A 23,821-nucleotide genomic window follows, 5' to 3' on the forward strand; every position below is an offset into this window, starting at 1 on the left:
ATAATGTAAATATTAGTGTGTGTTTAGGATAATGTGAATATTAGTGTGTGTTTAGGATAATGTGAATATTAATGTGTGTTTAAGATAATGTGAATATTAGTATGTATTTAGGATAATGTGAATATTAGTGTGTTTAGGATAATGTGAATATTAGTGTGTTTTTAAGATAATGTGAATATTAATGTGTGTTTAGGATAATGTAAATATGAGTACTATGAGTAGTAACTACTATGATTTACAGTAGTTTATGGTTGGTGCTACTAACTTTTTACGTCATATATTTTAGGTACTCACTGACGACATCACTGAAGACATGATAAAAGACATCATAGAAGTCACGATATGGACATACGACCTGGAAACGATGGCGACTTCTTGATAGATTTGGATTCATTGTGTGTATAGGAGAAAGAATGTTGACATAAACTGTCAATCTCAAGTGGAACTTGACCCGATCAAATTATCTGACTGTGAGTTAGGCTGACGTGCATGTGAACTATTGTATGATTGAAAACCCTCCACATTGTTTTGTGTGTGGTATCTCTCAGAAGTCAAGGCGTGTATGATGTTTGTAAGGAAGTTGTCTGTCGACACCATGAAATTTTAATCTTAGAATGTATCAGTCAGAACTCCTAAGATAGGTAGGTAGAGAAGAGGGCGTGTCCAATCAATTTCTGGGTCAAAAGGTCATAGACAAAAATCCTAGTAATCTGTGGATGCTCATGTACATGTTTTGCTGATTTTATAAAGATGTTTTTTAATTTGTATTTAAACTTTTTGTGTTCATATTCAATAAAATACAAATGTCACATGCCTTTTTATTTAAGTTTGGGCTCCATGTACTGATTATTGACATACTTCATTAAACTAATGCCTGACAACAGAGTTGTGACGTGTAGACTGATTATTGACATACTTCATTAAACTAATGCCTGACAACAGAGTTGTGACGTGTAGACTGATTAAAAAAAAGAAAAAGAAACGCGTAGTGATGATTTTTAATGCATTTTTTGGTTGAGAACGAATTGTCCGATTACTCCTTGTGAATATATAAAACTATCGTTCACGGCATTGTTTTGACTCCATATCGCCGGAACGGACTTCAGTAGTCTCAGACTCATAGATAGATTGATTGTATCTTGTTTAAAGTCCCTCTAAAGAATTGTTCACTCATTTGGAGACGTCTCTCATCACCAATACCGATGAAGGGCTTCAAGTTTAGGCCTATGCTCGGCGCTTAAGGGTTCTTTAGCATGGCACCCCTATTGTGACGCAGGACATTCGTTTTTAAGGTCATTTCCGAGGATCCCTGACATTCACACCTAATGCCGAACGTTTGGCGATGGAACTTCCACTACCTGTTTTAACGACTTGGATCTCTTGCGGCCGGTATTGGAACCTGGACCTTCACAAAGTGTAACATTTGCCCCGAATGTTCTTCCTCTAGACCAACGCGGCGGTTCAGACTTGTAGCATATGGCCGCAACAACGCTGGTCCACCGTCTGGTTCAGCAATAAATCTCAATTTTTACTGTAGAGGTCTGATGGAAGACTCGGACTGTATAGGCGCCAAAATGAACGTTTTGCGCAAAATTGCAGCAGAAGGTTGACCGGTCTGGAGGGGGGGGGGGGGGGGGGGGGGTTAGTGTTAAGATGTGGGCAGCAATATCCATACAGACAGGACATCGTTGGTTAACATACAAGGCACCTTTACGACTCACTCGATGTTATATTGATGAAGTTATACAGCGGCTGAGCCACTCGCGGTTCCAATGATGCAGCATCCCGGAGCAGTATTTCAACATGACAACTGCTCGTCTAACACGTGATGTGTCGCACAATATCCAGGTTCTTCCTCGGCCATCCAAATCACCAGACTTGAGCCCTATTAAACATGTATGATCTCGTCTCCGACATTTTGGCTTGCAAAAACTTTCTATTGGTAAGTGAAAGATATATGAAAAATAAATTAAGAAGGGAAATAGTTAATATTTTACAAATTGTTTTTAGCTCAAAATAATTGAAAACCTGATTTTGCAATCGCAGGGCCATGGACTATTCTGCATGTTGTACACAGCACGGATTTAGTACGGTGCGTGTACCAAAAAAGATTAGTTTTTATCTATTAACGTGATTGAACAAATCAGAACTGATTATTTTTATCACAGAATGGTAGTTTTTAATCTCAAATTACAAGTATGTTTACATTAAACATAACCCTATCTTATGTTTCCAAAATTCTGATGCGCGAAATCATTTACCCAGTATGTGGTAGTTATAAATGGCGAAGGGATGTTCAACTTAAAATCGCCGTTAGTCGTAACGCTCTTGTATGCTGCGATGGTAGGTACCGGTATGAACCTTTTCGGGGATGGGTGGATTCTTTAAAAGTTTCAAAAAAAAAAAAAAATGTTTTCAGTTTACAGTGTAGAAGATATTTTAATTTAAATTGTATCATTTTTTCCCCAAGTTTTATTTTGATATTTTTAGTCAAAAAAGGGGTTATGCATTAGTCACGTGATGAATTTGATTTTTGTTGTTTTACGTCCGATTCGATAATTTTTTACTCGTATCTAGAAATGTCACCAGCTTCAGATGAAGTTTAAACTTTGACCTATGGATGACGCCCAGGGTCGCAACCGGTTCTATTTCCACCCCGGCGCCGTGTCAAACCAAAGAGGAGTGATTGTTCCTTCGCCAAGAGAGTCTCGGGTTTTGTTTTTTCCGAGATGACCTTGGATTTAGAGGTCACGCGCCACGGTATCATGAGAGTTACTGTTACGGCATTAAGTGTCGTGTGTACATGAAAATCTCTGACTTCTCTGTATGAGTGAAAAATTCTATTGATTGGGAATGGAGCGCCAAATTTACATAAACTTAAATAATTAAAGATTTCTTCAATTATTTCAAGATATCATCAATTCAATTATTGCGCGCAAAAAGTCAATTGATGCGTGCATCAGATTAATTATTGCTCTCATCAATTCAATTGATCAGAGCAATAATTTATTTGATGCGCGCATTGATTGAATTGATGAAAACAATAATTGATTTGATGCGCTCATCAAATCAATTATTGCTCTCATCAATTTAATTGATGCGGGCATCAATGTGGTGGAATTATTACTCGCAAAATTGCATTTATAACTCGGTATAAATGATAGAATAATCTGTTTTTAAATTCAACTGAAGATATCTTTAATATTTACTAAGATTTTGTATAAGGAATTCATGCATTCATAAATTATTTTGAAGAGAACAACAATTCAGTTAAAGAGATCATTACTTCATATGTTGTATTGAAGATATCTCTAATTATGTAGTTGCTTTCTCTAAAAGAATTATTGCGCACATTAATTAATGTTATCATTAATTCAATTGAAGTCAGCAATAATTCAATTATTGCGCACATTAATTGAATTGATGCGTGCTACAATTCAATTGAAGAGTACAGTAATTAAAGTATGATGAGCATCAAATGAATTGATGCGCGCATTAATGTATTATTGCTCTCTTCAGTTGAATCGCAACGCGCATCAATTCAATTGTTGATATCATCATTTCATTTGAAGAGAGCAACACTTCAATTATAGCGCTCATCAGTTCAGCAGAATACTATTAAGAATCCAATGCGCGCAATAATTCAGAATGGTGAGGACATCATTAATTGTTTGAAGAGATCTTTCACTGAATTGCTGCGCGCTTCAAATGAATTATTTTGAGTTTATGTTAATTTTACGCTCCATAATTAGGATGTAAAACAACAGAAGGACAAGCAATGATAGAATTATACAATGTATATAGACAAGAGGAGGGCAGATCTAGAAAAGTTTCAGAGGGGCCTTATAAAGATAATTTGCACCTTTAGCTAACTGGCCGTGATGCTGGTCCTACAAGAGACTGTGACAGTGGTACGGATTGTTACCGCTATACCATGTGTGGGCTGTTCTGTGACGCCTCCATGTTTGATCAGTGTAATTGTATGGGGAAGGACGGGAATGAGACCTTAGTCTGCAGCAGAAATCGAGTCGGATTGTATTTAGATACAGATATTACCTGGATGAAATTCAACAGCAGCTGTGTTGTACAGTACAACATAAGGTAATGCACTTTATTATTCTGTGAATATTCGCGAGATTCTATTTCGTGGCGTTAACCCCACGCCACCCACCCCAGATTAGGAGACGTTGACCTACCATAGATTCAAAAACATATTTTCAAACAAATAACGTCAAATCGTGGATACCTGCCAAAAAGAAAGAGAACCTGACCGTGGGTCCGCCTGGTCCCTTCTCTCGCCACTGTATCTCCCTCCACTTCCGGCTTTATTCCTATTCCCACCCCACCCTTTACCCTGTGTACCACTACGATGACAGTTTCTCCGAATTACCAGTCCGTTCTTGACAAGAACTATAAACTCACCCTTGTTTTGAAACCCGCTTTTTTTTCAAATGTTTCCCTGATTGTTTTAGTATTTAGTAAATCTCTCTATAAAGCACGGGTAGCTTTTGACTACTTTACAGGCAGAAAATGTCACTGAATGGGTTCTCTGATGTTCCTTAATTACATTTAGTATATAGTTAATGAAAACTAATCTGTTTTTTATGTTGTTGTTTGTTTTCTACATAAAAATCGTTAGATTTACCTTATACTTTTTAAGACAAGTTCACACTCTAGGATATATCCATCTATTCAACAGTTACGGACAAAATACCTTTTGCGACGGGAGTCATTCGTTTTGGGCTGCGAGACAAATGACACTTTATTTTCCTGGTGCCACGGCTCAGGTAGATATTTAGTGTTTGTTTCAATGTGAATATGCTTTCGAATTGAATGTCTAATCTCTAAAAACTGTCTCTCTAAAGAAATAAAGAAAAAGAATTTATGTACTGATTCATGCAATATAAAACTTGATATATCGAGAATTTGTATTTCAATGACTATATTGCACATACTTGCGACTGGTTAATTAAATCAACGAAGAACACGCGGTATCTACCAAAAAAAAAAAAAAAAAAAAAAAAAATGGATGCATGGGTATATACATATTGGCTTAGTCTGGATGTTAGAAGTAGAAATTTAAAATTCCCAAAATAAGGGACTTATAAATTTTCTTTGATGTTCAAATATTAAAATTTGTTAACCCTCCGTATACGTAACTATATATAAATTTTCGTCATTGTTCTGGACTTGAGAAATCATGGAAATTAAGTTATACATTCCATATGGTAAATTGTATTCATTTTGCTCATAAAAAATACTAAATTTCTCTTTAATTTTATCATTTTTTTGAAAAAAAAGTTTGTTAGCAGCAAGTGTCGTTGATATGTCATTAAATACGATAGATTGGTTTCTGATGAAATGTGAAATAAAATTTAAAGGTCGATCCAAATGTAACGATCAACATCGGATGTTCCGGCATGGACACAAGCCGAGTGAGTGTTTCTAGAACCATACAGCCAAAAGACAACCGGAATTATAGTATACTAATTCACGACTGGGTCAATGCTACCATTCAACTTGACCATGACTGTGGACTTGACGACAATCAGGTCTGTAGTGATGGTGGACAAGTCGTCTGCGAGCGAGGTTACTATGGTGACCATTGTGACCGATATTGTAACAGTTCCCTGTTCAGCAATTGTGTCTGTGATAACCATGGCGATCTCCAGTGCACCAAAGATCCTGTAGGAGTATATTTTGAACTTCAGATCCAGTCCATACACAACCCTCATCCAGATCAGATCGAGACCATGTCTCTATTTATCCGGCAAAGGTATACTTTTTTATCATTCATTTGATTAAGGAGCGTTATGAAAATATGCCCTGGTAGTAACAAAAATAAAAGGTTACTGAATTCCCTGGTAGTAACAAAAACAAAGGTTACTGAATTCCCTGGTAGTAACAAAAAAAAAAAAGGTTACTGAATTCCATGAAGGTAATGAGATAGGCTGCGGGTACAGACTTACTTGTGGCGGTAACTAGAAGCAAGCTGAAATTTAAAAAAAATCACGATCAACTTCGCCCCCGGTTTAATCTGCTTACAAATAAATTGTCCTGGATCTAACATGAAAAAAAGAAGACATAGAAACTTCATGGAGTACATTGAGACACTATGAAATATTTCGTACGTACACACCAATGATCGACAGAGCTTTATAGCCCAGCACCGTGACGAATTTTACTGGACCTGTGTCAGATTAGGAGTATAAGACTTGGCGCCCGAATTTTCAAGTCCGTTGTCTGTCGAGGTCATTGTAAAATATTCATGTTTTCGACTTTCTTTCGAAAACCACTGAATCAATTTCAACTCAAGCACAACGCCTGTTTGGGCACAGGAATTCATACTTAAAAAGTCGATATCGGTAGCACTAAATCTTTTGTGAAAACGAAATGTCTAAGTTTTAGTGTGCTAGAGACGGTGGGAAGAGTTCTATTAATTTTTTCAGAGTTATGTCCCCTTGTAGAAATTTATAAAAAATGAAAGATTTTCATAATTTGAATGTGACCTTTACTTTTCTTTGTATATGTTGACCATGGTAATACGAACCTTTTCACCTCGGGCATTCTTTGGAATTTATATTCTAATGGACTTTTTTTTTTTTTTTTTTTTTTTTTTTTTTTTTTTTTTTTTTACCAAAAATGTGTTTTCCTTACACCGAGGTGTATCAATCCCTAGGACAGATATTTCTTACATGCTTTATCAATTTTGAAAATCCTTTAAAAACATTAGGGCTGTGTGGATGGGATCCTAATGTAAGTCTAATTTTAGGGCTGTGTGGTTGGGATCCTAATGTAAGTCTATTTTTAGGGCTGTGTGGATGGGATCCTAATGTAAGTCTATTTTTAGGGTTGTGTGGATGGGATCCTAATGTAAGTCTCTTTTTAGGGTTGTGTGGATGTTATATCTTACTGTAAATATCTTTGTTGGGTTGAGTGGATGGGATATCCTACTGTAGATCTGCTTTTTGTACCTAAGAATGGATAGGTTGGACTGCCAATAGTTCTGACCCTTAGACAGTTCTTTATACAAATAGGATCTCATACGATCTAGCAATATTTACATTTTCAACTGTATTCTCCTACATAACACTATTACAAGCAATACGTATTTATCACTGCATAAATCCACTACGGGGTCAACAGAGGTCATGGTTGTGCGTATGAATATTTATTAAAAGTAGCTAGTAGGTACTACTTTTACTAAGGCAATACACATCTAGCAATCACTCTTACTTACTACAGAAGTCTATCAATAGATGAAATCAACATCAAAAAATGTATTTATGGTTTTATTTGTATTCCAAGCTGTGGCCTTTCATCAATAATTGATAAAAGCATTTCTGTAAACAATGTCTAAAATTTCGTCTCCTACAACTTCACCCTGGTCATCGGTGATGCGGAATTGTACCTACTGCTAGACGATGACATTAGGCTTTAGCAAAAAGGTCATTCACAGGATATATGGCCGATAAGTCGTCAAAGTGCATTAAGACCTACACACCGCCCTGCCTCCCTGCCACAGCAGCCGGTGATTGATGTCGGTTTCCAAGTTTATGGGACATCGAAGCGAGGCGTCGTTAAAAACCTATCACAGAAATTTATCGAGTCAAAAGAAGCGTTCAGTGAGCTCATGTTTGTCAACAATTACATATCCAAATCCAAACCGTCCCTTACTTTCCTGCACTTCCACATTCTCTGCGAGTTCTTTCCGGAGATTCATTTGAGCTGCGTCCTCTGTCCTGTCTATAAATGATTTGCCTACACCTGACGACTGCCGCCCTGTTCTTCATGTTCCTCCACCTCAGTCTTCTGTTAACTCCGTAATATCCACAGAATATCTATCTTTCAAAGTCGGTCTTCAACGTCTTCACTATTTAAAGATTCAAACATGAAAGCGCATCACAACTGTAAATGTAACATTGCGCACCCCTGTTTAAATCATACCCCCCCCCCCCCCTAAAATTAGACACATGGAAGAGTTTTCCATTATATACTCCCGAGTTAATGTATATGTACATGTTGATATACTTGCTTTTTAGCGTCTTAATAATTAAAACAGTTTTTCATTTGATGGAACTTTGTTTTGTGTTTTCGTCATTTTGAATATTGTGCAGGTCAACAATGTGAAATGTGTGGAAACGTGTTGTTAATACAATTTAGCAATGTTATCGATCAAAAATGTAAATACAAGTAATAAGGTATCATTTTAAGATATTTATCGGGATTAAATACGGGTTGGTACGTGATCAAATTGTCCATAAATCCCTTTGGGCTTTATGGAATTTGATCACGTGACCAAGCCGTATTTATATCCTGATAAATATTTTAAAATGATACCTTATTTCTTAAATAAAAATATGTTGTAAGTGTTCCATAACAATCAGAATATTTCTCTCCCTATCAGTCAATCTATTAGATTTTTAAATGATGTTGTGTCTCTGATTTCAGTTACGATGGCTATGCGTTTCTGAGGAAAAACTATTCTAATCTTATTCTTCATGTGACGCCGGATATGGAGGCGATGGGATTTTTCAACAATACGATGACTTTCTACTGTCCGGATTTTAACAATTTTGTTCGTACATCTTTTAATAGTATATAACAGCACAAAAAGTAATTGTACAAACGGTACAATATGTGATACAATGCATGTATAAAATTTTACATAACAAATAAGACCCCCCCCTCTCTCTCCACTTTCTCTCTCATTATATATTTTTCTCTTTCTTTCTCTCTATCACTCAGATACATCTCTTTCTCTTTTCAGGTTAACTGTACAATCAATATAAAAATGCTATTTAATAAGGCATTCACAACGGGAGAAACATTTCGTATCAGTATTGTCGATCCAAGTAAAGACGCAAAATTCACGGATTTAACCCTGCCTCTGCACAAACCAGAAGACTCTATATAGTATTACCATTGTTATCATCTCCATATAGAATTACCATTGTTATCATTTCCATATAGAATTATCATCGTTATCATTATATAGAATTATCATTATTATCATCCCTATATAGAATTATCATCGTTATCATTTCCATATTGAATTATCATCGTTATCATCTCCATATAGAATTATCATCGTTATCATCTCCATATAGAATTATCATCGTTATCATCTCCATATAGAATTATCATCATTATCATTATATAGAATTATCATTATTATCATCTCCATATAGAATTATCATCGTTATCATTTCCATATAGAATTATCATCGTTATCATTATATAGAATTATCATTATTATCATCTCCATATAGAATTATCATCGTTATCATTATATAGAATTATCATTATTATCATCCCTATATAGAATTATCATCGTTATCATTTCCATATTGAATTATCATCGTTATCATCTCCATATAGAATTACCATCGTTATGATTATATAGAATTATCATCTCCATATAGAATTATCATCGTTATCATCTCCATATAGAATTATCATCGTTATCATCATATAGAATTATCATCGTTATCATCTCCATATAGAATTATCATCGTTATCATCTCCATATAGAATTATCATCGTTATCATTATATAGAATTATCATCTCCATATAGAATTATCATCGTTATCATCTCCATATAGAATTATCATCGTTATCATCTCCATATAGAATTATCATCGTTATCATCTCCATATAGAATTATCATCGTTATCATTATATAGAATTATCATTATTATCATCTCCATATAGAATTATCATCGTTATCATCTCCATATAGAATTATCATCGTTATCATTATATAGAATTATCATTATTATCATCTCCATATAGAATTATCATCGTTATCATCTCCATATAGAATTATCATCGTTATCATTATATAGAATTATCATTATTATCATCTCCATATAGAATTATCATCGTTATCATCTCCATATAGAATTATCATCGTTATCATTATATAGAATTATCATCTCCATATAGAATTATCATCGTTATCATCTCCATATAGAATTATCATCGTTATCATCTCCATATAGAATTATCATTATTATCATCTCCATATAGAATTATCATTGTTATCATCTTCATATAGAATTATCATCATTATCATTATATAGAATTATCATTATTATCATCTCCATATAGAATTATCATCGTTATCATCTCCATATAGAATTATCATCGTTATCATTATATAAAATTATCATCGTTATCATATCCATATATAATTATCATCGTTATCATCTCCATATAGAATTATCATCTCCATATAGAATTATCATCGTTATCATCTTCATATAGAATTATCATCGTTATCATTATATAGAATTATCATTATTATCATCCCTATATAGAATTATCATCGTTATCATTTCCATATTGAATTATCATCGTTATCATCTCCATATAGAATTATCATCGTTATCATCTCCATATAGAATTATCATCGTTATCATCTCCATATAGAATTATCATCATTATCATTATCTAGAATTATCATTATTATCATCTCCATCTAGAATTATCATCGTTATCATCTCCATATAGAATTATCATCGTTATCATTATATAGAATTATCATCTCCATATAGAATTATCATCGTTATCATTATATAGAATTATCATCGTTATCATCTCCATATAGAATTATCATCGTTATCATCTCCATATAGAATTATCATCGTTATCATCTTCATATAGAATTATCATCGTTATCATTATATAGAATTATCATTATTATCATCTCCATATAGAATTATCATCGTTATCATCTCCATATAGAATTATCATTATTATCATCTCCATATAGAATTATCATCCTTATCATTATATAGAATTATCATTATTATCATCTCCATATAGAATTATCATCGTTATCATCTCCATATAGAATTATCATCGTTATCATTATATAAAATTATCATCGTTATCATCTCCATCTAGAATTATCATCGTTATCATCTTCATATAGAATTATCATCGTTATCATTATATAGAATTATCATCGTTATCATTATATAAAATTATCATCGTTATCATCTCCATATAGAATTATCATCGTTATCATCTCCATATAGAATTATCATCGTTATCATCATATAGAATTATCATCGTTATCATCTTCATATAGAATTATCATCGTTATCATCTCCATATAGAATTATCATCGTTATCATTATATAAAATTATCATCGTTATCATCTCCATTTAGAATTATCATCGTTATCATTTCCATATAGAATTATCATCGTTATCATTTCCATATAGAATTATCATCGTTACCATTATATAGAATTATCATTATTATCATCTCCATATAGAATTATCATCGTTATCATTATATAGAATTATCATTATTATCATCTCCATATAAAATTATCATCGTTATCATTTCCATATAGAATTATCATCGTTATCATTTCCATATAGAATTATCATTGTTATCATCTCCATATAGAATTATCATCATTATCATTATATAGAATTATCATCGTTATCATTATATAGAATTATCATTATTATCATCTCCATATAGAATTATCATCGTTATCATCTCAATATAGAATTATCATCGTTATCATTATATAGAATTATCATCGTTATCATCTCCATATAGAACTATCATCGTTATCATGTTCAATTATTTCAGATTAAATATTGTGGTGATGCTAAATGATGAATTATTATTTCACTAAATAACTACGAAGAAGAAGAATTTCCTACATATAGATAACATGTTATCTGGTTATACGCGAATGAACTCTTTTAAAAAACTTTGAGGTTATTGTTTTCTTATTTTGAATTCTCACTTTGTTTTTACTACAGCTTTAACATCAGATATCGTGTGTTCTACGATTGTGATCCAGTAATTTCTAACCAAAACTGTGATGTCACTGGAAGACTCGTGTGCAGAGAAAACTATTTTGGCAGAAACTGTGACATTTTTTGTAACGGTAGCATGACGCATGGAAATTGTAGTGAAAATGGATTGGTGAAATGTTTTGAAAACTATTTTGGGCCAACATGTGATCAGTTTTGTAATATAAACATGAAGCATGGAAATTGTAGTAAAAATGGATCCGTCCAATGCTTTACAAACTATTTTGGGTCAAATTGTGATCAGTTTTGTAACATAAGCATGAGGCATGGAAATTGTAGTAAAAATGGGTCTGTCCAATGCTTTACAAACTATTTTGGGTCAAATTGTGATCATTTTTGTAACATAAGCATGAAGCATGGAAATTGTAGTGAAAATGGGTTAGTTAAATGTTTTACAAACTACTTTGGGTCAAATTGTGATCATTTTTGTAACATAAGCATGAGGCATGGAAATTGTAGTGAAAATGGGTCCGTCCAATGTTTTACAAACTATTTTGGGCCAAATTGTGATCAGTTTTGTAACATAAGCATGAAGCATAGAAATTGTAGTGAAAATGGATCCGTCCAATGTTTTACAAACTATTTTGGGCTAAATTGTGATCATTTTTGTAACATAAGCATGAGGCATGGAAATTGTAGTGAAAATGGGTCTGTCCAATGTTTTACAAACTATTTTGGGCCAAATTGTGATCAGTTTTGTAACATAAGCATGAAAAATGGAAATTGTATTGAAAATGGATCCGTCCAATGTTTTACAAACTATTTTGGGTCAAATTGTGATAAGTTTTGTAACATAAGCATGAAGCAGGGAAATTGTAGTGAAAATGGGTCGGTTAAATGTTTTACAAACTATTTTGGGTCAAATTGTGATCAGTTTTGTAACATAAGCATGAAGCATGGAAATTGTAGTGAAAATGGGTCCGTCCAATGTTTTACAAACTATTTTGGGTCAAATTGTGATCAGTTTTGTAACATAAGCATGAGGCATGGAAATTGTAGTGAAAATGGATCTGTCCAATGTTTTACAAACTATTTTGGGCCAAATTGTGATCAGTTTTGTAACATAAGCATGGGGCATGAAAATTGTAGTGAAAATGGATCCGTCCAATGTTTTACAAACTATTTTGGGTCAGATTGTGATCAGTTTTGTAACATAAGCATGAAAAATGGAAATTGTAGTAAAAATGGATCCGTCCAATGCTTTACAAACTATTTTGGGTCAAATTGTGATCAGTTTTGTAACATAAGCATGAGGCATGGAAATTGTAGTGAAAATGGATCCGTCCAATGTTTTACAAACTACTTTGGGTCAAATTGTGATCAGTTTTGTAACATAAGCATGAGGCATGGAAATTGTAGTGAAAATGGGTCCGTCCAATGTTTTACAAACTATTTTGGGTCAGATTGTGATCAGTTTTGTAACATAAGCATGAAGCATGGAAATTGTAGTAAAAATGGATCCGTCCAATGCTTTACAAACTATTTTGGGTCAAATTGTGATCAGTTTTGTAACATAAGCATGAGGCATGGAAATTGTAGTGAAAATGGATCCGTCCAATGTTTTACAAACTACTTTGGGTCAAATTGTGATCAGTTTTGTAACATAAGCATGAGGCATGGAAATTGTAGTGAAAATGGGTCGGTTAAATGTTTTACAAACTACTTTGGGTCAAATTGTGATCAGTTTTGTAACATAAGCATGAAAAATGGAAATTGTAGTGAAAATGGATCCATCCAATGTTTTACAAACTACTTTGGGTCAAATTGTGATCAGTTTTGTAACATAAGCATGAGGCATGGAAATTGTAGTGAAAATGGATCCATCCAATGTTTTACAAACTACTTTGGGTCAAATTGTGATCAGTTTTGTAACATAAGCATGAGGCATGGGAATTGTAGTGAAAATGGGTCCATCCAATGTTTTACAAACTATTTTGGGTCAAATTGTGATCAGTTTTGTAACATAAGCATGAAGCATGGAAATTGTAGTGAAAATGGGTTAGTTAAATGTTTTACAAACTACTTTGGGTCAAATTGTGATCAGTTTTGTAACATAAGCATGAGGCATGGAAATTGTAGTGAAAATGGGTCTGTCCAATGTTTTACAAACTATTTTGGGTCAAATTGTGATCAATTTTGTAACATGAGCATGGAGCATGGAAATTGTAGTGAAAATGGGTTAGTTAAATGTTTTACAAACTACTTTGGGTCAAATTGTGATCATTTTTGTAACATAAGCATGAGGCATGGAAATTGTAGTGAAAATGGATCCGTCCAATGTTTTACAAACTACTTTGGGTCAAATTGTGATCAGTTTTGTAACATAAGCATGAGGCATGGAAATTGTAGTGAAAATGGGTTAGTTAAATGTTTTACAAACTACTTTGGGTCAAATTGTGATCAGTTTTGTAACATAAGCATGAAGCATGGAAATTGTAGTGAAAATGGGTTAGTTAAATGTTTTACAAACTACTTTGGGTCAAATTGTGATCAGTTTTGTAACATAAGCATGAGGCATGGAAATTGTAGTGAAAATGGGTCTGTCCAATGTTTTACAAACTATTTTGGGTCAAATTGTGATCAATTTTGTAACATGAGCATGGAGCATGGAAATTGTAGTGAAAATGGGTTAGTTAAATGTTTTACAAACTACTTTGGGTCAAATTGTGATCATTTTTGTAACATAAGCATGAGGCATGGAAATTGTAGTGAAAATGGATCCGTCCAATGTTTTACAAACTACTTTGGGTCAAATTGTGATCAGTTTTGTAACATAAGCACGAGGCATGGAAATTGTGAAAATGGGTCCGTCCAATGTTTTACAAACTATTTTTGGTTAGATTGTGATCATTTTTGTAACATAAGCATGAAAAATGGAAATTGTAGTAAAAATGGATCCGTCCAATGCTTTACAAACTATTTTGGGTCAAATTGTGATCAGTTTTGTAACATAAGCATGAGGCATGGAAATTGTAGTGAAAATGGATCCATCCAATGTTTTACAAACTACTTTGGGTCAAATTGTGATCAGTTTTGTAACATAAGCATGAGGCATGGAAATTGTAGTGAAAATGGGTCCGTTCAATGTTTTACAAACTATTTTGGGTCAAATTGTGATCAGTTTTGTAACATAAGCATGAAGCATGGAAATTGTAGTGAAAATGGGTCGGTTAAATGTTTTACAAACTACTTTGGGTCAAATTGTGATCAGTTTTGTAACATAAGCATGAGGCATGGAAATTGTAGTGAAAATGGGTCCATCCAATGTTTTACAAACTATTTTGGGTCAAATTGTGATCAATTTTGTAACATGAGCATGGAGCATGGAAATTGTAGTGAAAATGGGTTAGTTAAATGTTTTACAAACTACTTTGGGTCAAATTGTGATCATTTTTGTAACATAAGCATGAAGCATGGAAATTGTAGTGAAAATGGGTCTGTACAATGTTATACAAATTATTTTGGGTCAATTTGTGATCAATTTTGTAACATGAGCATGGAGCATGGAAATTGTAGTGAAAATGGGTTAGTTAAATGTTTTACAAACTACTTTGGGCCAAATTGTGATCAATTTTGTAACATAAGCATGAAGCATGGAAATTGTAGTGAAAATGGATCTGTCCAATGTTTTACAAACTATTTTGGGTCAAATTGTGATCAATTTTGTAACATAAGCATGAGGCATGGAAATTGTAGTGAAAATGGGTCTGTCCAATGTTATACAAACTATTTTGGGCCAAATTGTGATCAGTTTTGTAACATAAGCATGAAAAATGGAAATTGTATTGAAAATGGATCCGTCCAATGCTTTACAAACTATTTTCAGTCAAATTGTGATCAGTTTTGTAACATAAGCATGAAGCAGGTAAATTGTAGTGAAAATGGGTCCATCAAATGTTTTACAAACTACTTTGAGTCAAATTGTGATCTGTTTTGTAACATAAGCATGAAGCATGGAAATTATAGTGAAAATGGGCAATCTGTTTGTATTGAAAAATGTTTGAGAAAAATGTTTGATTCATATTGCATTTTCAGCATTGTTGATGGAAATTGTAGTGAAAATGAATTTGTCATGTTGATTTCAATCCATGTTGGAAAGGATTATTTTAGATTTTGTGATGTTAACATCATTCATGGATATTACAGATCAAGAGATCTACATTTACGTTGTCCAAAGCACTTCAAAAAATATCCTGAAAGATGTTGCAATTTTTCCATAGGTCATAGACATTTTACCAGAACATTTGAAAGAATGCAGGTGTGGAAGAATGGATGCGTCAGTAACAATTATTACAAATGTTGTAATTCTTGCGTAAAACATAAAAATTCTAATCTGGACGAAACACTTCCTAGTTTGCAAAAGAAATCTAGAGAACATCTTGAGAGACACTGTAACACTGGCATGATGAACGGAAACTATACTTGTGTGTGTATAGGAAAGCGGACGTCTTCAGTGGAAAATGTTAGGATTAATTTTGAGGGATTTTGCAACTTCCGAATGGTTCATGCAAATTCTAGTGGACAAGAAATGTACCTTTGTTATTTCGGAGAACTCTGTGACAAGTCTGGTTATGATGGAATGGCAATTGGAAACTGTAGTCTTGGTGAAGTTCTCACCAGTCACGAAAACAAATTACCTAACAGTAAAACAAAACAGGTCCACATTCTAGATATATCTAAAATAAAATCTTTTGTGTTTTGACTAAGACTATGGAGTAAATATCCTGATATTGCCTTTGAAGTTTTCAATTTCATAGAGGTTTGAAATGTGTCTTGTTGCAGGAGTCTCCATCAGAACATCGGCCGTTATTGGCAGCTGTTCTTGGTGCCCTGGGAGGAGGAGTTTTCTGTGCTTTAGTGACTGTTATTGTGATAGTGTGAGTATTCCATCGTTATATCCTCGCAACAGAGGGACAGAGTTGGGTACAGACAAGATTTAAGCCACGCATATCATCAGAATTTAATGAAATTTATAGGAATAGTGACTTAGTACAATACATTTAGCTACATGTATATCATATCTAATTTTAATCACAATGAGGTCCGTGTTTGACCAACTCTCTATTTTGTATTGCTTATAGGAGTTATGAGATTAATCATTGTTCATTGTCTTCATCTTTCACTATCATGAATGACGCTTTGCTTGAAGATCTAGTCTCGTTTGCATTTCAAGACCAAATGTGAAAAAGTAAAGGGTGTGAGAAGGAAAAAATCAAACAATGTATATTCTATAGATTCCATTTACACAATATTGACAGTTATGCTATTTTGAAATGACATCAAGGGGTCTTGATTGCATATTGTTTAACGTCCTTCTAGAGAATATTTCACGCATATGGAGACGTTCAAAGGGTCTTGGTTTTCATATCAATTGTAAGAAGACTATTTTGCTCTATATATCTCTCAACTGATTCGATACGCAAGAGCTTGTTTTGCGTATGGTCAGTTTTTAAATCGAGGCAAGCTACTGACAAACAAGTTGACGGTACAGGGGTCTCAACAGTCTCGTTTAAAGTCAGCATTTCGCAAAATTCTACGGTCGTTATAACGATCTAGTTTGCTTATACAACCTATCATTGGGTCAAATGCTGTCTGACGTGTTTCATACCGATTGTTAAGCCGTTCTTGACACACTGATTTTGACTGCGGATAACTCCGTTTACCTGATCAGGATATAGGGCTCACGGCGGGTGTGACCGGTCAACAGGGGATGCTTACTACTCCTAGGCACCTGATCTCACATCTGGTGTGTCCAGGGGTCCGTGTTTGTCCAACTATCAATTTTGTATTGCTTGTAGGAGTTATGAGATTGATCACTGTTTGTTATATTCACCTCAATGCCACTTCTCCCTCTATCCCTGTCAAATGCAATCGCCCTAGCTGCACCCCAACTTTTCCATCCCAGTTGGTCTCTTTCCTTTTCGGTGGTTCTCCGCCAAGTTGTTTTCGACCTTCCCACTTTTCTCCTCCCTTCTGGCTTCCATATCTGAGCTAATGCACAGTGCTTGGTGGTATCCATTCTAAGCACATGGCCAGTCCTATTCCATCTTCTTCTGCATATGGTGCTACTGATGTTATCTGATCTCACTCTACTGTGCAGTTCTTTATTTGTTATTTTCTCTGGCCATCTCATCTTAAGTATTGTACAGTACATGACAATAATTTATAAATTTGCCCCTTCCTGTACAGAGTTATGCAGTGACATGACTATAACAGACTGCTTTTGCAGCAGATAGCAAACACTTTCAGTCGACATTTGGGAGAATAAGTTAGTATTGCAGACCAGCTGTGTTGGAATTTGTATGTTTTCAGTTTCTTTTATATCTTTTTTTTTAATTGTAGACAATGCAGAAAAGTTCGAAAGAAGAGGTCCGTCGTTGAGCCAACAAATCATTCGACATTGTGAGGGATATAAATGTACCGATATAGATAAGCAACATTCGACATTGTGAGGGATATAAATGTACCGATATAGATAAGCAACATTTAACATTGCGAGGGATATAAATGTACCGATAGATAAGCAACATTTAACATTGTGAGGGATATAAATGTACCGATATAGATAAGCAACATTCGACATTGTGAGGGATATAAATGTACCGATATAGATAAGCAACATTTAACATTGTGAGGGATATAAATGTACCGATAGATAAGCAACATTTAACATTGTGAGGGATATAAATGTACCGATATAGATAAGCAACATTCGACATTGTGAGGGATATAAATGTACCGATATAGATAAGCAACATTTAACATTGTGAGGGATATAAATGTACCGATAGATAAGCAACATTCGACATTGTGAGGGATATAAATGTACCGATATAGATAAGCAACATTCGACATTGTGAGGGATATAAATGTACCGATATAGATAAGCAACATTTAACATTGTGAGGGATATAAATGTACCGATATAGATAAGCAACATTCGACATTGTGAGGGATATAAATGTACCGATATAGATAAGCAACATTTAACATTGTGAGGGATATAAATGTACCGATATAGATAAGCAACATTTAACATTGTGAGGGATATAAATGTACCGATAGATAAGCAACATTCGACATTGTGAGGGATATAAATGTACCGATATAGATAAGCAACATTTAACATTGTGAGGGATATAAATGTACCGATATAGATAAGCAACATTCGACATTGTGAGGGATATAAATGTACCGATAGATAAGCAACATTTAACATTGTGAGGGATATAAATGTACCGATATAGATAAGCAACATTCGACATTGTGAGGGATATAAATGTACCGATATAGATAAGCAACATTTAACATTGTGAGGGATATAAATACCGATAGATAAGCAACAGTCGACATTGTGAGGGATATAAATGTACCGATAGGTAAGCAACATTCGACATTGTGAGGGATATAAATGTACCGATATAGATAAGCAACATTTAACATTGTGAGGGATATAAATGTACCGATATAGATAAGCAACATTTAACATTGTGAGGGATATAAATGTACCGATATAGATAAGCAACATTTAACATTGTGAGGGATATAAATGTACCGATAGATAAGCAACATTTAACATTGTGAGAGATATAAATGTACCGATAGATAAGCAACATTTAACATTGTGAGGGATATAAATGTACCGATATAGATAAGCAACAGTCGACATTGTGAGGGATATAAATGTACCGATAGATAAGCAACATTTAACATTGTGAGGGATATAAATGTACCGATATAGATAAGCAACATTTAACATTGTGAGGGATATAAATGTACCGATAGATAAGCAACATTTAACATTGTGAGAGATATAAATGTACCGATAGATAAGCAACATTTAACATTGTGAGGGATATAAATGTACCGATATAGATAAGCAACAGTCGACATTGTGAGGGATATAAATGTACCGATAGATAAGCAACATTTAACATTGTGAGGGATATAAATGTACCGATATAGATAAGCAACAGTCGACATTGTGAGGGATATAAATGTACCGATATAGATAAGCAATATTTAACATTGTGAGGGATATAAATGTACCGATAGATAAGCAACATTTAACATTGTGAGGGATATAAATACCGATAGATAAGCAACATTTAACATTGTGAGGGATATAAATGTACCGATATAGATAAGCAACATTTAACATTGTGAGGGATATAAATGTACCGATAGATAAGCAACATTTAACATTGTGAGGGATATAAATGTACCGATATAGATAAGCAACAGTCGACATTGTGAGGGATATAAATGTACCGATAGATAAGCAACATTTAACATTGTGAGGGATATAAATGTACCGATAGATAAGCAACAGTCGACATTGTGAGGGATGTGCATATAGCAATAGATAAGCAACATTTGGAGGAAACAATATTAGAGAGATACGTACTAATAAATACGGCAACATTAGAGAAATTGAACTAGTAGATGTGGCAACTTTCTAAAAGAGGAAAATTACCAAAAGCTACCGCAACATTATAAAAAATATACCAATAGGACAGCAACATTATAGAAAAACATAAAAAGCTACAGCAACATTATACAGAAACATTCCAATAGGATAGCAACATAATAGAAAAACATACCAAAAGCTACAGCAATATTACAGAGAAATATACCAAAAGCTACAACAATATTATAGAAAAACATACCAAAAGGACAGCAACATTACCTAGCAACATACCAAAAGCTACAGCAACATTATAGAAAAATATACCAATAGGACAGCAACATTATAGAGAAACATACCGATAGATACTGCAACATTATAATAAAACATACAAATAGTTACAGCAACATTATAGAAAAAACATACTAATAGGATAGCAACATTACAGAGCAAGATACCAATAGGACAACAACATTAGAGAAACATACGAATAGGACAGCAACACTACAGAGCAACATACCAAAAGCTACAGCAACATTATAGAAAAATATACCAATAGGACAGCAACATTATAGAAAAACATACTAATAGGACAGCAACATTATAGAGAAACATACCAAAAGCTACAGCAATATTATAGAGAAACATACCAAAAGCTACAGCAACATTACAGAGAAACATACCAATAACACAGCAACATTATAGAGAAACATACCAAAAGCTACAGCAACATTATAGAAAAACATACCGATAGCTACTGCAACATTATACAGAAACATACCAATAGGACAGCAACATTATAGAAAAACATACTAATAGGACAGCAACATTACAGAGCAAGATACCAATAGGACAACAACATTAGAGAAAGCAGCAACATTAAAGTGAAACATACATTAGAGAAAGCAGCAAGATTAGAGGGAAATAATACAACATAGATCACAACTTTAGGAGGAAACAAACCAGTTGGTTGACAATCGGGGAGAAGATGCTAATAAAGCTACAATAGATACAGCAACATTAGGAACATATCGGAGGGAACCCCAGCGCCACCTGCCTGGTCTTTAGGATCGATGCAAGATGCACAAGACTTTATTAAACCGAGTGCTGATATGAGTAGATTTAACAGATTATGATTATACTTTCTGCATCATGTTTTGTTATTCAATTTCATTGGCTCTTGTCCACTGAAAACTCTGAAACCTTAAGATCTCTTACTAGATTCTGCGAAAACTTCCCCTAATCATAGGAAATTTACATGTACATACTTATTTCAATGTCTTGTATCCCCCTTACGTAATTTTTCTTATTATGTCATTTGAACTATATATACATATACACGTATGTGTGTAGCTAGCTAGATAAATAGATTGATAGATCGATGGATATTATATAAATAGGCTGTATTTTTTACCACACATATTATGCATATTTAATGGACGAGTTTCATTTTTGATGATACATGAGAGTCTGAACTTCGACGCTTCACGCCGGCGTACTTCACGAAACACGTTAGCGCTTAATGGAAAGGATGTTGATGTGAAGCGCTGCATGTCATATTCTCATCCATTTACAAAAACGAAATTTATATTTATGTTTACATTCCACTTTCATTTTTGTCGAAATTCCCAGCCGTTTGAATAGACATATTGCATTTATCAAGATTCATACGCGCTCTGTTCACAACCGCATTCATGAGGAAATGGCTGTCATTAGAATTGGTACATGTAAAAATATCGAAGACGAAAACATTGGAAATGTAAATATGTGTATATAGATATTATATCTGCCTATATCTAGGGACACGCTATATAGATATTATATCTGCCTATATCTAGGAACACACTATATAGATATTATATGTATATATATCTAGGATCACACTGTCATGTTTTGCTCGCCTTGTTTGAACATGTATAATTCGCTTGTTCTGTCATTCGGATCATCCTCTGTTTTTTCTGTTTGTAAACTTCTATTGCTCCTTCGGGAGTCCTGATCAGATAAATCTTATATCTTATTGGTATGGTTTTCTTATTTCTTGTACTCATGAGTAATCAGAGAGTATTTAGATATACCTATATATAGATTTTTAACAAGAATTGAATAGTAATTTTCTGATGACAACGTATATTTCTGTGCACAATATATTTCCATCTTAAATAAACATGTTTATCCATGTATTGTGACCGAAGGAAAGATTACGAAATGCAGTATACCAGGTTATTTTCGCCCCCGCGTTATTTTCGCTCAGTCGCATTAAATAAAGCCGAATCTAACAATTTTTAGCTAATTAAGAATAAAGCTAAAGTCCCTTGGCTTTGAATTCACCCATTCAGCATAAGGACGAATTAAGTAAAAATGAAATAGGAGCGAAAAGTTCCGACATACAGACATAGTCCCATGAAATCAGAGTGTGCTTTCTAACTCTTTATGTATGTGCAATGTAAGTTTTCAAGAATAAATAAAAACCCTCAATCAACAGCTTCAAAGGTGACTGATACACGGAGTTGACTTATAGGAATATACCCTCAAAGGTGACTTAACTTTATGATGCAGATCGCGTAGATAAATATCTTGATTTCTAACTACAATACCATGTTCAGTTATTCTAGTACATAGATAAGTGTACCTGTATATTGGTTTTAAAAGATTTAAAGGCTACGTAAATGTCTTCTGTCAAATTTTGTTTTAAAAAAATGTTTACATAAGTATAGAACGTATTATATAGAATATGGACTGGGACATGTCTGTGTGTCCTCTGTACAGGAATTAAAGAGAGGCGTTGTATAGCTGTGGAATTCGGACAGATTTTAAGAATTGTGACCCAGTCTCATATTCTATCTGTATCACTGAACAAATAATTCACACTATATCTGTAGTTTGATATCGTTCACTCAGACAAGCCAGCTGAATATGTACATTGACGAACACTCGTGATAAAGAATAGGATGAAGAATACAAACAATGTAGGTCAAGTTAGAGTAAAGATTGTGCACATCAAGTCCTTCAAGTAAAGCCATTGTATATGTGTACTTTACATGGCGATTTGTCATCACTGTTCACAAAGAAACACTGTTCGTTATCTTCACCTTTCATTAAAGTAATTGGAAAAAAAATTTCTAATCAGATTTGCATTTTAACTTTTGAAAATATAAACAAAAACCATACCAAAATTAAACTAATAAAAAAGAATGATGATATTAAAGAAAAATAAGAAAAACCAAATAAATACAAACAAACGAACAAAAAAGTAACATTAGATAGCTGCAGTGACGAAGTTTGTTAACCAGCAGGGTCCAGTTTCATCAAACTTTCCTAAGATATATCTTAAGATATGTCGTAAGATATTCTTAAGTTCTAACTTACGAATTTCCTAAGAATACCCACAACTGTTTCACGAAACGTTCATAAGAAATCTCTTTTCCTAAGATATATCTTAAATATGTTTAAATCAAAACAGGTGATCAGTGTTTTCAGATTTTGCATTAACAGTTTAAATACCGGTAGTGAATAAATGGCTTGTGTAAATTAATCATTAAAAAATGATAATTGATAGAAAACCTTAT

At 33.7% G+C, this 23,821-nt stretch overlaps 2 protein-coding genes across 2 annotated transcripts in view; both read left to right on the forward strand.

Annotated features, from left to right (window-relative positions):
* Positions 1-809, forward strand: part of LOC125654641 (cyclin-Q-like) — an 11,982-nt gene extending 11,173 nt beyond the window's left edge. Inside the window, exon 6 of the mRNA XM_048884633.2 lies at positions 287-809. Within this exon, the coding sequence (XP_048740590.1) occupies positions 287-379 (93 nt within the window). The 3' untranslated portion in view covers positions 380-809. The remainder of the gene's footprint in view (positions 1-286) is intronic.
* Positions 810-2,172: 1,363 nt separating this feature from the next.
* Positions 2,173-22,273, forward strand: LOC125654639 (multiple epidermal growth factor-like domains protein 6). Its single transcript, XM_056145273.1, has 9 exons — positions 2,173-2,343; positions 3,869-4,101; positions 4,700-4,787; positions 5,382-5,776; positions 8,452-8,578; positions 8,771-8,916; positions 11,795-16,505; positions 16,631-16,725; positions 18,191-22,273. Exons 1-9 carry the CDS (start codon positions 2,293-2,295, stop codon positions 18,252-18,254), a joined length of 5,910 nt encoding a protein of 1,969 aa, XP_056001248.1. The 5' UTR covers positions 2,173-2,292; the 3' UTR covers positions 18,255-22,273.
* The last annotated feature ends 1,548 nt before the right edge of the window (positions 22,274-23,821 follow it).

The sequence above is a fragment of the Ostrea edulis genome, chromosome 7 (genome assembly GCF_947568905.1).
Source record: "Ostrea edulis chromosome 7, xbOstEdul1.1, whole genome shotgun sequence".
Taxonomy (NCBI): Eukaryota; Metazoa; Mollusca; class Bivalvia; order Ostreida; family Ostreidae; genus Ostrea; species Ostrea edulis.